At 43.0% G+C, this 15792-nt stretch overlaps 1 protein-coding gene and 1 pseudogene across 4 annotated transcripts in view; one reads left to right on the forward strand and one right to left on the reverse strand.

The window, feature by feature from the left end:
* Window positions 1-66: 66 nt before the first annotated feature.
* Window positions 67-1640, reverse strand: LOC118388614 (glutathione peroxidase 2-like; annotated as a pseudogene).
* A 168-nt stretch (window positions 1641-1808) lies between these two features.
* Window positions 1809-15792, forward strand: part of fancd2 (FA complementation group D2) — a 28443-nt gene continuing 14459 nt past the window's right edge. The window contains exons 1-22 of one of the 4 annotated variants that reach the window (XM_035777840.2): window positions 1809-2007; window positions 3441-3510; window positions 3649-3786; window positions 3883-3950; window positions 4634-4740; window positions 4902-4962; window positions 5076-5128; window positions 5249-5327; window positions 5451-5575; window positions 5697-5784; window positions 6646-6750; window positions 6948-7048; window positions 7203-7314; window positions 7400-7435; window positions 7558-7704; window positions 14012-14146; window positions 14296-14427; window positions 14572-14679; window positions 14901-15010; window positions 15166-15220; window positions 15377-15496; window positions 15692-15765. In XM_035777840.2, coding sequence (XP_035633733.1) covers window positions 3444-3510; window positions 3649-3786; window positions 3883-3950; window positions 4634-4740; window positions 4902-4962; window positions 5076-5128; window positions 5249-5327; window positions 5451-5575; window positions 5697-5784; window positions 6646-6750; window positions 6948-7048; window positions 7203-7314; window positions 7400-7435; window positions 7558-7704; window positions 14012-14146; window positions 14296-14427; window positions 14572-14679; window positions 14901-15010; window positions 15166-15220; window positions 15377-15496; window positions 15692-15765 — 2021 coding nt within the window. In that variant the 5' untranslated portion in view covers window positions 1809-2007; window positions 3441-3443. Of the gene's footprint in view, window positions 2122-3192; window positions 3252-3440; window positions 3511-3648; window positions 3787-3882; window positions 3951-4625; window positions 4741-4901; window positions 4963-5075; window positions 5129-5248; window positions 5328-5450; window positions 5576-5696; window positions 5785-6645; window positions 6751-6947; window positions 7049-7202; window positions 7315-7399; window positions 7436-7557; window positions 7705-14011; window positions 14147-14295; window positions 14428-14571; window positions 14680-14900; window positions 15011-15165; window positions 15221-15376; window positions 15497-15691; window positions 15766-15792 lie in introns of those variants that run through there. The other 3 variants (XM_035777841.2, XM_035777843.2, XM_035777844.2) reach the window with 3 other exon arrangements.

Genomic DNA, 15792 nt, shown 5'->3' on the forward strand with positions numbered 1-15792 from the left:
TGGACCTAAGCATTACGCACACCAAACTCCTGTAAAATACTATGAAGACTGACAAGAATACAAAGATTCTTGGTAAAAACATTTATTTGGTCAACTTGTTACATTAAGACAGTCATGCTTTACATGGGCCCAATGCAACTGTTATGTTAAGACTTTTATATTTCATCAGATATCCCCCTCACAAAAGGCATGGTTTCAAAGGATGGCTTCATTTAATAAAAGTTCAGAACACAGTCGCATTTTGCACAGGAGAGCACGGTACATGATTTAAAAATTATAATGGGTGCTGTGGTCACACAGAGCTTGTAAAGAGGAGGAAGTATTTATTGAACAGTAAGCTGTTGAAATTCCAACTGTTGCCTTTTGAGTTACAGCCAAGGACATTTTCCAAGGTGTGCCCATACATGCAAGGCATCAATACTTTATACTTTGAAATGCATATCACACCCACATTGGCATGGTTTCTACTCCTCCCCATTGCCTCTGTGTGACCAACACTGGGACGGGTTAGTTTGCCGTGTTGAGAAGCTTCTTGATGTCACTCTCAATGTCGATGGTCGGGAATCTCCTGCTGTAGCGTTTGAATGGCTCTCCGTCTGGCCCAATGAGAAACTTCTCAAAGTTCCAGGCGATGTCATTCCTGCCAACGGGACTCCAGATGATGCATTTAGGGTCGTTCATTAAGGCCGTGGGATCGTCGCTTGGGAACTGCAGCTTCTCCTTGAGGTACACAAACAGGGGGTGGGCGTGCTTCCCGTTCACATCCACTTTCTCAAGGAGCTGGAAGTTGGGCTCAAAGCCATTTCCCGGTCGGACATACTTCAAGGACATCAGAATCTCTTCGTTATTGCAGTTCTCCTGCAGGAGTAGATTGTGGGAAGAATGTAATATGTACAGGCAAAGTTCGATGTTTGACCTCAAGTGGTCTATCAAAATGAGTCCCTTGTCCAGTCATAACCAGAACCCTCAATAAACCAAAGAACCCCACATGTTCTTTCCCCTTCATTTTTGGATTGAGGACTATAGAACCTGGCGTGGGACAATGTCCAAATAGTACCAGGTCACTCACAGGTTTATTGAACCACAGCAAGAACAGATTCATTTGTGCTCCACCTGCCCACCACACTCAAACTACCAACCGGTCAGAGCAGTCTGGTCTGCACCTGCCACGTTTGCATTGATGATGAGCTATGATCAAGAAAGTTACATTACCCTATATTAATTAAGTGTTGAGAAATCCATCCCCCCAGGATTTACCTGATGTCCAAATTGATTGCAGGGAACCCCCAGAATCACGAGACCCTTGTCGGCGTACCGTTCATGGAGCTCGTTCAGCTGGGTGTAATCCCTGGTGGTAGTACCTCAGAGAGACGCCACATTCTCGATCAGCACCACTTTACCGCCAAGTGACGAGAATTTAAAAAAATCTCCTGAAATAAGCTTTGCGGTCATGTTGTAGAACTCACTTCCAGACATGTTGCTGATAGACATCAATCACGCTTTTCTGTCTGCTAAACAGGAATGTTGCTGGACCTTTTATACAACGGGTGTGCTCATTAGTCCAAACAGTTGCGTTTTGCAACGAAAACGAGAGTTTCTATTGGACAAATTTAGGTAGGTTCCTCCTCGTTTCGTTCAGTTTGCTTCTGTTTTAGAAACGTTTTGCAACAGAATCGGCGTAATGAATCAGTACCGCCCAGGGTACTCAACAGGGAAATGGGAGGTACTTCCTGAACATTTTAGGGAAAGTCTACATTTTGGGGGGATAATGTTGTATAATTAAAATGGCATAAGCATGTCTTATCCAGAACAAATAACAATGTTCATGAATCATTTAAGACAATACAAATAATGACACCTCCTGGGTGTCTAAATCCAGTCCCAGCCATGTGTTTCACAGATTTTGCTATCGCCACTGTCTAGACTTTCTAGAAGATCCCTCAATGCAAAACACGCGCGGGAATCTGTCCTGTACTTTGACAACAGTTTCGTTCACCAGTTCGTACAGTAAGTTTCATTCTTTGCTATTCTTCCTAGCTAAGTGAGTAAAATAAAGTACTTGATGTAGGCCACGCTTCCGTGACAATCCACTCGAACAATATTTCAAGTTAAACAGTTAACGTAAGTAGCAGTAGTCACCTAGCCAATTTCTCAACCTAACAATGTTAGCTACTTATTTTTATTGAACATTTTTAACTAGGCAAGTCAGTTAAGAACACATTCTAATTGACAATGAAGGTCTACCCGGACGACACATTGCAAATTGTGCGTTGTGACACACCTTGGAATCGAACCAGAGTCTTTAGTGACTCCTCTTAATTAACACTGAGATGCAGGGCCTCAGACCGTAGCGCCGCTCGGGAAGCCCTCGAGGGCAACTTGCGCCAGTAACATTGCAGGCTGTAAAATGGCCTGCTAACCATGAATTTCAGCGTCATGTCATCATCAAGTGGCTTTTAGCCTGTGTCTGAACAGGTACATTTAGCAAGCTTACACGCCCTTTGACGTGAACCCGCCCTGTCTGATACAGTAACGTCAACGATTACAAAAAAGAACTAAACCAAGATAGACCTCAACCTTTTTTTTATTATTTTTATTATTATTATTAAACAAACAAAAAAAATCAATACATAAAGCACACGAGGGAACACAAGCATACATATATTACAAACAATAGACAATCGAGTTAGGGGGTACAATATCACATTACAATTACACAAGGACCTTAAGGGACATGCATATACTTACAATTCTAACAGCTTTTTTGTTAGTAGAGCATTTAACCGTCTTAAAATACAGTTAAATTTATTTTTGTAGGGTACGAAAATGTGGTTTTCTCTTTGTAAATTTACTTTTGTGTATATGAAATTTGGCCAAAAGAATAATGAAATTACATAAAAATGATTCCGCTTATTTCTATTGTATGTAAAGAATCCAAACAGTACATCTCTCCACAATAGTGTAAAATCTTCATAAATGTGTTCAATTATAAACCTACTGATGTCTTGCCACAGTTTTCTTACATGCATACAATGCCATGATAGACCTCAACCTTTCGTTTCCAATGGGAACAAATGAGTCATAGTGGGCATAACAAACAAGGAGGTGGGCAGAGCCAACAACGAGCTAGCAAGATCCTATTGGCTCGTTCTAGCATACATCTGCATATTACCATTTGGCAACACCTCCAATGTGATGTGCGCATTAACTAAATTCACGTTTTCTCTCCTAAACAACGCAATTTAAAAAGGGTAAAGTCTAAAAAACGTAGTCCACTCTGTTCATATCAAATTCTAGTTTTGGGAACAGAATACGGTATTGAAACATTCGTTACTTCTTCCACAGCCAGTGGGCTTCGGGAAACGCCAAGCAGATGCTTCACATGTATGCATCGGGTGAAATATATTTCTCATTGTTCTATCTGTGGTAACATTTTACAGAGGATGATGCGAAAGAAGAGACGCTCCTCTGTGGACAAAAGTGAAAGTGCTGCACCACCAGATGTGTCAAGTAAGGCTCCCAAACAAACCAAACCACCAGACTGTGTTTGTTTTTGACCTGTCTCATGTCATGAGTACAATGCACAAACTAGCTCGCTACATGTACTGTCTGTCAGTTCATTCGTGCTCTTTCCCCTCCTTCATTCAGAGTCCAAGAAGAGTAGGACCACTGGCCATCAGTCCAAGACCACTGCTCAGGAGGACACCAGTATTGACTCAGTCTTTGGCCAATTTCTGCACGAGGCTGGTGTTATCTTGAGACAGGGCAGTACATCCAATGAGATTGGTAAGCAAGACACACACCAACATCATCAACATATTGACTGACTATTGTTTTAAACTGGCAATTGTTGGATAATGCATAGTTGTATTGATTTGTAAGCTGTGGACCAAGTGGTTTTCCAAAAGAGACTGCAGCAACGTCTGAAAAAGAGTCCTAGATACCCCAGTGTGAGTATAATGTTTCAAATACTCTTTGGTATTGTACATTCTGTAAAACGTGTTGCCTAATAAATCAGGCTGTGATACCACCATGGTTACACAGTGAGTTTAATGCCATACTTTTGTTTGGAACATGTCCCTTCATGAGCTTGACGATCCAGGATGTTGAATAACATTTCATTTGAACGTACTCTATTGGTTGTTTGTGTGGTTGGTCCTTATTCGGGTAGAAAATGGAGAAGAAATATCCACAAGAAACTATTACTAACCCAACTTTTCAAAACACTGTTACTGTCGTTGGGATTTCGATCACCTGGTACGTGCTCAAAACCATGTAAACACCTGCAAGACTTCGGTTAGTTGGCATGCATCGTGTGCTTGTACTTCCGTTTTGTGCATGTGCCTTAGATGATGAGCAAACAGACTGTGATAACCACAAACTGAGACCTGCATTTTGAAGTTGGTTTAATAATACTTTCCTGTGGGTATTTTGACTCCTATTTTCACTGGGAGAAGGATGAAATCAGAGGACAAGAGGTAGTATGTCCAAATGAAGTTTATTCAGAAATCTGACTTGTAGGGACTGTTTGGAATTTTTGAATCTTAATGTTAGAGACGAGAGTGGACAGTCCACAATAAAAATTGTAAAGGCTATAAAGCGTGCCTGATTTTCTAACCTTGAAGGCCAACAGATTGTGCAGGAGTTCATCACAGGACTGGAGTCTCACATTGAGGATCCTGAGAGGTTCAGGAACTGCCTCCTCCCCTGTGTACCACGCCTGGCCGATGGGGACTCAAGGTAATCCCACACAGCCCTAAGGATACCATGGTACCTGGCTCTCTGTGGGGGCCATCAAATTCTAAACCTTTGCTTAGTGTCAGTATAACATTTTGTAATTGTTTAATGGAAACATAAATGTCGTTATGATTGTGTCACTTTGTGTCCTGTCTGTGGTCCAGCTCTGTCAGCTCATTTCAGGAGAGTCTGCTGCGCATGCTGCTGGGGATCGAGATGCTGCAGGTATGACAGCCTCTCTCTATGCAAAAACACACTGGCCTGAGTAGTGTCTGAACTGTGAGGTCTTTCCTTGGTATGAACTTTGAAACCCACATGTTCTTTTCTTTTTGTTCTAGGTTTTGGTAATCAACACTTTGTTTGAGAAGCTTCCCGAGTTCATGTTTGATGGGTAAGTGCTTTAAAAAAAACAACCATTTTGTTTGTAGCCTTACACATACAAGGTGACTATATAGATTTTCTTGTACTCTAACCAAATTACCCTTTACATTTGCCTTTCTATTCCCTGTAGTGCCGGAGAGGATGGTCTCAATATCCCTCGTGTTATTGTCAACCAGCTCAAGTGGTTGGACAGAATCATAGACAGCAAGGTACTCATATTACTATGACAGCAGATCTAACCTATTGTCTACACTTATTCCACCTGTATATTCCCACTAAGTAGCAGGACTTGACCGACTTCCTTCTGACCTAATTGTACCCTGTCGCTATAGGAGTTAGCAGGTAAGCTGATGCAGCTGGTTTCTGTGGCGTCGGTTGAGATACAGTGTGACATCATCACCAGTCTGCCAGAGATCCTGGAGGACTCCCAGCACAGTGACATTGCCAGGGAGCTAAAGTGGGTGGAGCCCTGTTAGAGGCAGTCTTGTGTGGTAATATGTGATGTCATGATAAGATAGTCCCAGTGATGTGAACATCTGCTGTATCTACCCCCATTCTTTCTCTCCTTTCCTCTTTAGCGCCTTACTCCAGGAAAACACTCAGCTGACTGTGCCAATCCTGGATGCCTTCTCAAGCTTGAATCTGAGCTCTACTCTGTTGGCTGAGGTAGCCCTACACACACACACACACACACACAAACACACTCATAGTCTATAGTCCATTTATTGTTGTTTCTGGCTAAAGCTCTCATTGGGGAGTCAATAAGAGTAGAATTACACTGTGTTGGATCTGTTCAATTATTCATGATGTGTTCACAGCTCAGGGCTTATTTATGCAAAGGTGTATTTCTGTTACGTTCGTTAGAATAAATGTCGGACCAAGGCGCAGCGGCTGCTGAGTTCCACATTATTTATTAGGAAGTGAAACTAAGCAAAAGAAAAACAAATAAACAATAAACTAACAACGAACCGTGACTACAGAGTTTCTACGTGCACTAACTCAAAACACAATATCCCATAAACACAAGTGGGAAAAACAGCTACTAATTAGAGACAATGATTACAAGCTGCCCCAAATTGGGAATCATACAAATCACCAACATAGAAAACAAACTAGAACACCACATAGAAATAAACAAACTAGATCACCCCCAGTCATGCCCTGACCCACTTCACCATAGAGAAACAATGGCTCTCTATGGTCAGGGCGTGCCAATTTCACTCATTACACTGACATCATTTGTCCGTGTAACAGTTATGCTGTTGACTGATGTCCTATGTACCTACAGTTATCCTAAGGAAATTTCCTCAAGTGGCTTGTTGACTAATAGCTGTCTTATGAATAACTATGGTCCTAACTTAGATGAGACAGTAATTTTCTATTTACACACACATTTGTTTTGCATCGACAAAGTGCTCCTTTACCACAAAGTTGTACCAAAAATCAATACATTAAAACAATACAGACAATATTGCACACCCCATAATGTACATTTTGTCCTAAATCGCCTGTGGTCCTGTGTGTCAGGTACGTGTGTCTGTCATTGCCACCCTGTCTGCTGTCCAGCTGGAGGACCTGCCTGTGGTGGTGAAGTTCATCCTACACTCCATCTCTTCCTCAGACGCCCTAGAGGTCAGAGGTTACACACAGTGGTGTCCTTGCATGTAGTCTTGCACTTCTCTTTCTAATAACAAGAACAAATGAAAAGTGCCTCAAAGTTTCTATATTACCACCACACAAAATGTTTCTCCATTACAGACTACAATCTGCAGTGATGATGATGTGTATTGGTCTCACTGAGTGGTGCCGGGTTCTCTGTGGGGTATCAGGTGGTGTGTGACCTGCGTAAGAAGCTGGAGTTGGAGCTGTGTGTTCTCCCTCCGGTGCTGCAGGCTTCTCAGAGCCGCATGAAGAGCAAGGGGACAACCGAGTGAGACATTTTGCACCAACACCAATACCCTCCTAATCTCCGCAGAGCACCATTGCATACTGTTATGAATCCACATAGCACTACCTTTAGTGGAATTTTATATTTACAGTTATTCTAAATGGCAAGGCTGTTTCTGGTCACATTTTTCCATCAGGTCCTCCAACACCTCAGCATCCAGCAGCAGCCAGGACAGTGTTGCCTTGGTGTTGGATTGCATTAAGTCTGCAGTGCGCTTCCAGAAGACCACCTCTGAGGCCTGGCTTAAGGTAGGGAGAATAGGAAACTCTACAAGTGTTATATCAACAGCCAGTTACTATTTCACCATGTGACTCTCCCTGTGTTGTTCTGCAGGCTATAGAGAATGTCGACACAGCAGAGGATCACAAGGTAAGTCGGACACCTCTTTCTCGGATTCTCCTCTCTATTCCTACAATTTCATACGGGCTGGTACTTGGCAGATGACTCGTTGATCCTGTGTGCACGTGTGTATTTGTGTGTCTGTCGGTCAGGTCATTGACCTGCTGGTGCTGTTCATCCTGCACTCCACCAATGCCAACCACAGCCGGCGTGGAGCTGAGAGGGTGCTGAAGGTCAAAGTGAGAGCAGGACAAATCCAGGAGGCTCTGCTACAGAAAACGTTCAGGGGCTATGCACAGGTGGGAAGGTCCTGTTACAGTAGTCCTGTCTGTCTCTAAGTGAAGCTTGTCCTTAGCCCCATTCTTGTCCCTATTGCCGCTGCTAAATAGAACTCTGTCCGAGGGCAGAACGGTGCTAACTTTGAACATCAACTGACAAGCTAGTGGCTGCAGGTTTGTGTGTGATGACGTGGGCTTGTTCTATAAATGAAATCCGTGGAATACAAAACAAAAATTGGGCCAAATGGATTTATCTCTTAGGCCCAATTTGTGCTTTGTATTCTAATGATCTACAGTTGAAGTCGGAAGTTTACATGCACCTTAGCCAAATTCATTTAAACTCAGTTTTTCACAATTCCTGAAATTTAACCCGAGTACAAATTCTCTGTCTCAGGTCTGTTAGGATCACTACTTTATTCTAATAATGTAAAATGCCTGAATAATAGTAGAGAATTATTTATTTCAGCTTTTATTTCCTTCATCACATTCCCAGTGGGTCAGAAGTTTACATACACTCAATTAGTATTTGGTAACATTGACTTTAAATTGTTTAACTTGGGTCAAACATTTCAGGTAGCCTTCCACAAGCTTCCCACAATAAGTTGGGTGAATTTTGGCCCATTCCTCCTGACAGAGCTGGTGTAACTGAGTCAGGTTTGTAGGCCTCTTTGCTCACACACGCCTTTTCAGTTCTGCTCACACATTTTCTATGGGATTGAGGTCAGGGCTTTGTGATGGCCACTCTAATACCTTGACATTGTTGTCCTTAAGCCATTTTGCCACAACTTTGGAAGTATGCTTGGGGTCATTATCCATTTGCAAGACACATTTGCGAACAAGCTTTAACTTCGTGACTGATGTCTTGAGATGCTTCAATATATCTACATAATTTTCCCTTCTCATGATGCCATCTATTTTGTAAAGTGCACCAGTCCCCCCTGCAGCAAAACACCCCCACAACATGATGCTGCCAGCCCCGTGCTTCACGGTTGGGATGGTGGTCTTCGGCTTGCAAGCCTCCCCCTTTTTCCTCCAAACATAACGATGGTCATTATGGCCAAACAGTTCTGTTTTTGTTTCATCAGACCAGAGGACACTTCTCCAAACAGTACGACCTTTGTCCCCATGTGCAGTTGCAAACCGTAGTCTGACTTTTTATGGCGGTTTTGGAGCAGTGGCTTCTTCCTTGCTGAGCGGTCTGTCAGGTTATGTCGATATAGGACTCGTTTTACTGTGGATATAGATACTTTTGCACCTGTTTCCTCCAGCATCTTCACAAGGTCATTTGTTGTTGTTCTGGGATTGATTTGCACTTTTTGCGCCAAAGTACGTTCATCTCTAGGAGACAGAACGCATCTCCTTCCTGAGCGGTAGACTGCTGCGTGGTCCCATGGTGTTTATACTTGCGTACTATTGTTTGTACAGATGTGGTACCTTCAGGCGTTTGGAAATTGCTCCCAAGGATGAACCAGACTTGTGGAGGTCTACAATTATTTTCTGAGGTCTTGGCTGGTTTCTATTGATTTTCCCATGATGTCAAGCAAAAAGGCACAGAAGGTAGGCCTTGAAATACATCCACAGGTACTCATTGACTCAAATTATGTCAGTATCAGAAGCTTCTAAAGCCATGACATAATTTTCAGGAATTTCCAAGCTATTTAAAGGCACAGTCAATTTAGTGTATATAAACTTCTGACCCACTGGAATTGTGATACAGTGAAATAATCTGTAAACAATTGTTGGAGAAATGACTTGTCATGCACAAAGTAGATGTCCTTACCGACTTGCTAAAACTATAGTTTGTTAACAATACATTTGTGAAGTGGTTGAAAAACAAGTTTTATGACTCCAACCTAAGTGCATGTAAACTTCCGACTTCAACTGTATATGCACTACCATTGAAAAGTTGGGGTGACTTAGAAATGTCCTTTTTTTTTTAAGAAAAGCACTTTTTTTTGTCCATTAAAATAACATAAAATTGATCAGAAATACAGTGTTGACATTTGTTAATGTTGTAAATTACTATTGTAGCTGGAAACGGGTGATTTTATATAGACTATCTACATAGGCGTACAGAGGCCCGTTATCAGCAACTATCACTCCTGTGTTCCAATGGCACGTTGTGCTAGCTAATCCAAGTTTATAATTTTTAAAGGTAATTGATCATTAGGAAACCCTTTTGCAATTATGTTAGCACAGTTGAAAATTAATGTTCTGATTTAAAGAAGCAATAAAACTGGCCTTCTTTAGAGTAGTTGAGTATCTGGACCGTCAGCGTTTGTGAGTTCAATTACAGGCTCAAAATGGCCAGAAACAAAGCACTTTCTTCTGCAACTCGTCAGTCCTATTCTTGTTCTGAGCAATGAAGGCTATTCCATGCGAGAAATTGCAAAGAAGCTGAAGATCTCATACAATGCTGTGTACTACTCCCTTCACAGAATAGCGCAAACTGGCTCTAACCAGAATAGAAAGAGAGAGTGGTAGGCCCCGGTGCACAACTGAGCAAGAGGACAAGTACATTAGAGTGTCTAGTTTGAGGAACAGACGGCTCACAAGTCCTCAACTTGCAGCTTCATTAAATAGTACCCGCAAAACCCCAGTCTCAACGTCAACAGGGAAGAGGAGACTCTGCCTAGAAGGCCAGCATCCCGGAGTCGCCTCTTCACTGTTGACATTGAGACTGGTGCTTTGCGGGTACTATTTAATGAAGCTGCCAGTTCAGGACTTGTGGGGCGTCTGTTTCTCAAACTAGAAACTAATGTACTTGACACACGTACAAGGACATTTCTAAGTGACCCCCAAACGGTAGTGTATGTGGACACCCCTTCAAATTAGTGGATTTGGCTATTTCAGCCATACCCGTCGCTGACAGGCTTATAAAATCGAGCACACCGCCATGCAATCTCCATAGACCAACATTGACAGTAGAATGGCCTTTCTGAAGATCTCAGTCACTTTCAACGTTGCACTGTCATAGGATGCCACCTTTCCAACAAGTCAGTTCGTCAAATTTGTGCCCTGATAGAGCTGCCCTCGTCAACCGTAAGTGCTGTTATTGTGAATTGGAAACGTCTAGGAGTGACAGCGGCTCAGCTGCGAAGTGGTAGGCCACACGAGCTCACAGAACGGGACCGCCGAGTGCTGATGCTCATTGCGCGTAAAAGTCTTCTGTTCTCAGTTGCAGCACTCACTACAGAGTTCCAAACTGCCTCTGGAAGCAACGTCAGCAGAAGCACTGTTTCTTCGGGAGCTTCATGAAATTAATTTCCACTTCCGAGCAGCCGCACACAAGCCAAATATCACCATGGGCAATGCCAAGCATCGGCTGGAGTGGTGTAAAGCTCGCCGCCATTGGACTCTGGAGCAGTGGAAACGCAATCTCTGGAATGATGACTCAAACTTCACCATCTTGCAGTCTGTTGGACTAATCTTGGTTTGGCGGATGCAAGGAGAACGCTATTTGCCCTAATGCATAGTGCCAGCTGTAAAGTTTGATGGAGACGGAATAATGGTCTGGGGCTGTTTTTCATGGGTCGGGTTAGGCCCCTTAGTTCCAGCGAAGGGAAATCTTTATGCAACAGCATACAATGACATTCTAGACTATTCTATGCTTCCAACTTTGTGGCCACAGGAAGGCCATCACCATCTATTGTTATCGCCAAAGTTTTGGCATCTTTCATAAATTGTGGCCGCGAATCTGCCGAATAAATAGTTAGAAAGAATAAGATTAAGTTCCGTGAATATGGTTAACTTTTGAAAGATTGCTGGTATGAGTTTTTCTACATTGTAATGGACACGGTGCAACCTTTAGTAGGTAACGTTAGGCTGCTGGCAGGCTTCGGCTGTGGTACAGCAAAGCCAAGTTAGCCCGTGCTCATGGTTCTCAAAGGGGAAAATGTACTTATAGGCTAGAATGACTTTGCTCATGGTCATGCACCCTGCAAATTGCATCTAACTATAAATTCCTTGAGTTTTATTTTGCGGATGCTTTTTCATTATCTGGATAGACACTTGTAGTTTCTAACGCTACACCAATCAAAGCAGTGGATCAAAGCAGTGGAGTCAAAACCGTCTGTCTTGGGGGGAGCTGGTTTGCAAAATGCTATCATGTGATGCAATTATACCATTTATAAAATGGTCAGAGATGGTGTATTCAGGAAGTTCAGACCCCTTGACCTTTTCCACATTTTGTTATGTTTCAGCCTTTTCAAAAATGTGATTAAATACATTTTTTCCTCATTAATTTACACACAATACCCCATAATGACAAAGTGAAAACGGGTTTTTAGAAATGTTTGCACATTTATTAAAAGTAAACATATCTTATTTACATAAGTATTCAGACCCTTTGGTTTGAGACTAGAAATTGAGCTCTGGTGTATCCTGTTTCCATTGATCATCCTTGATGTTTCTACAGCTTGATTGGAGTCCACCTGTCGTAAACTCAATTGATTGGACGTGATTTGAAAACGCACACACCTGTCTATATAAGGTCCCACAGTTGACAGTGCATTAACAAAGCCATGAGGTCGAAGGAATTTCCGTTGAGCGCCGAGACAGGATTGTGTTGAGGCACAGATCTGGGGAAGAGTACCAAAAAATGTCTACAGCGTTGAAGGTTCCCAAGAACACAGTGGCTTCCATTATTCTTAAATGAAAGAAGTTTGTAACCACCAAGACTCTTCCTAGAGCCGGCCGCCCGGCCAAACTGAGTAATCAGTGGAGAAGGGCCTTGGTCAGGGAGGTGACCAAGAACCTAATGGTCACTCTGACATACCACTCTGGTGGAGTGCTGCAGGGATGGTTGTCAATCATGCCATTATGGTAGGGTGGTCAGACGAAGCCACTTCTCAGTAAAAGGCACCTAAAGACTCTCAGACGATTGAAAAACATGATTCTCTGGTTTGAAGAAACCAAGATTTAACTCTTTGTCCTGAATGACAATCGTTATGTCTGGAGGAAACCTGGCACCATCGCTACGGTGAAGCATGGTGGTGGCACCATCATGCTGTGGGGATGTTTTTCAGAGGTAGGGACAGGATCGAGGGAAAGATGAACGGAGAAACGTACAGAGAGATACTTGATGGAAACCTGCTCCAGAGCGCTCAGACTGAGACTAAGGTTCACCTTCCAACAGGACAACAACCCTAAGCAAACAGCCAAGACAACAAGTGACTTTGCGACAAGTCTCTGAATGTCCTTGAGTGGCCCAGCCAGAGCCTTGAACATCTCTGGAAAGACCAGAAAATAGCTGTGCAGTGACGCTCCCCATCCAACCTGACAGAGCTTGAGAGAATCTGCAGAGAAGAATGGGAGATACTCCCCAAATACAGGTGTGCCAAGCTTGTAGTGTCAAACCAAGGAAGAATCGAGACTATAATCTCTGCCAAAGGTGCTTCAACAAAGTGTAAAGGGTCGGAATGCTTATGTAAATGTGACATTTCAGTCATGTATGTATAAATTTGAAAACATTTCTAAACACCTGGTTTTGCTTTGTCATTGTGGATAATTGTGTGTAGATTGAGGGAAAATTGTTTAAGTTTAATGTAAACATTTTTGGAAAAAGTCGATGGGTCTGAGTACTTTCCGAAGGCTATATATATATATATATATATATATATATATATATATATATACAGAATAATAAAATAAAAAAAGTGGAATTTGAATCATTATCCAATGGATTATGATAATGTCCTATTTTTATTTGCTCCATGGCTCAGGTGGACACAAGGCTCATCTCATCTCAGTCACAAAGAGGAATAACATTGCATTTGTTTCTGATGTATAAACAATGCCATGCTGGTGGTTGGTAACATTCAAATAAAACCCAGGCCTGAAACAAAATAAGGCTGAAAATAAATAATTTGTCATCAAATAAAAGACACCGCATTTGCAAAATGGGCATTTCGGATTTGTCTCTTCAAGCCCAAATATATCATACTTTGTCTAAAACAATGATTTATTGACTTAAATCGTTGTGTAACATCATGGGTAAGCTCTTTCAGCTCGAAAAAGTGGATTTCTACTAATGTGGGCGTTTTTAAAGCTCTAATATTGTAGAGAATCCATTAATAATTGTATGTGATTCATAAAGACATGGGGCAAAGAAAACAACTAAGTTTAGACATTCATTTAGTAGCGCTCTCTTGAAGTGACCCATATTTACTACATTCTAGAGCAGTGAGTGAATGTCCTATGGTATATAGCTGAGGGATGGACCTGGGGCTGAGGAAAGGGAAGCCGTTTTGAGAAAATAAGTAGTATGAGGTTAAGATGAGCTGTGTGACTGAGGTGTTAATGTGGTGCTGATGCTGTGTGTGTTTAGGTGATGAGAGGTTACTTTCCCTCCATCTTGGCCCTGGCCCAGAGTCTGCTGCGTTCCCCTGACCCTTGTGTGGTGCCCTTCGGTGGACACATGTACAGACTCTCATTCACTGCCTTTGACTCCTACTGCCAGCAGGTCTGTGCGTGTGTGTAGAAATGATGTCTTTATGCATGTGTGCTGGCTAAAATATGCTTCACTTGTACTCATTTCCATTGTCAAAGTGTTTTCAGTTCTTGTTCTCTGTGTGAGTGTTCAGGAGTATGGTTATTTCTGTTTTCTATTAGGAGGTGGTGGGCTCCCTGGTGACCCATGTTTGCAGTGGAGTGGGTGGTGAGGTGGACGTGGCTCTGGAGCTGCTTTGTGGCCTGGTGACAGAGAAACCCTCTGAGATGGCCCTCTATGCCGTCTTTGTCAAAGTGAGGATTCAACTGTCCCCATGACATATTTCCAACTGATCACAAGCCATCTATCTATCTTCTGTATTTGACTGAGAGTTGTCCTCAGCAGGGTCGGTGTTACTAACCTCTCCCTGGTGTGTGTGTGTGTGTGTGTGTCTGAAGGGTATCCTGGACTACATGGAGAACCTGACTCCCCAGCAGATCCGCAGGCTCTTCCACCTGCTCAGTGGCCTGGCCTTCGGACAGCAGCAGCAGGGCACACACATCCAGGTGAGGGTCACTGTGGGTCAATCAAGGATATATAGGCCTATTTAATTTCTATGGGAGCAACACTGAAGACAGTACTGTGAAACAACCACACCACAGAGATGGTAGGTAATGTGGTGCCATGTTTTTATCTGTACATTATTCCCTGTATTGCTTGTATCTTTCTCCCTGTGTCATTCATTATGCCACATATCCACATCTGCTTCCTCTGTCTCTGTTCTCAGGATGACATGCACATAGTGGTCCGTAAGCAGCTCTCCAGCACCGTGCCCAAGTACAAGCGCATTGGCATCATCGGTGCTGTCATGGTGGTGGGCAGCATGGGGGCCAGCAGGTAGAAACTGCTGCCCTCTCACATCCACTCTGCACTTACCAGACTCAATCCTGTTAGCTCCTGGTGGAAACGATGCCTCTCATTTTTTCCACTTAGTGGGGAGACTTATTGTGCCTCAGTATCCATTTTGTAAATTCTGAGTCTTCTCTCTCTAGGCCCAAAGTGGAGGATTCTCAAGGTGGCACATTGCCCAAGGAGACATACAGACAGGTGAGTGGTATAGGCAGGACCACTGTCTATGTACAGTCTGAGTGAAGGGCTGATGCACTCTTAAGAGTTTTCCTTTCCTGGTGCTGGGAGAATGCCTGTAAGTGGATGGTGTGTGCTACTCTATATGCATAAGTGTGTGCTGACCTATCTGTGTAGGTGACGGCCCTGCTGGAGCTGGTACGGTCGTGCAGTGAAAGCTCTCCTGAAGCTGCTGCTCTCTACTATGATGAACTAGCCAACCTGGTCCTCACCTGCACTCTGGACCCTCTGGTGCAGGTCTGTCTGCCTCTCACATAAACCCTCAAGACACACTTTATAGCTCTTTTATGGTCCTCTTTCAACGATACTTCACCTTTTTTATAAACCAAATGGACCCTTTTTATTGTAGATGTTATGGCAACTCTGGGACACTGCCATATTTAAAAGGGTAGCAATTAACCCTGCCACTGTGCATCTGGTGTGTTCACGCAGGCCTGGATAGGGAAGAGTGTGCTGGAGGACTTCCAGGAAGACTTTGTGGTGGATCTGGGACCAGATATAACTGGGTGAGTGGTGCACTACTGCCCACTACT

Source organism: Oncorhynchus keta, chromosome 10 (assembly GCF_023373465.1).
Source record: "Oncorhynchus keta strain PuntledgeMale-10-30-2019 chromosome 10, Oket_V2, whole genome shotgun sequence".
In the NCBI taxonomy this organism is placed as follows: Eukaryota; Metazoa; Chordata; class Actinopteri; order Salmoniformes; family Salmonidae; genus Oncorhynchus; species Oncorhynchus keta.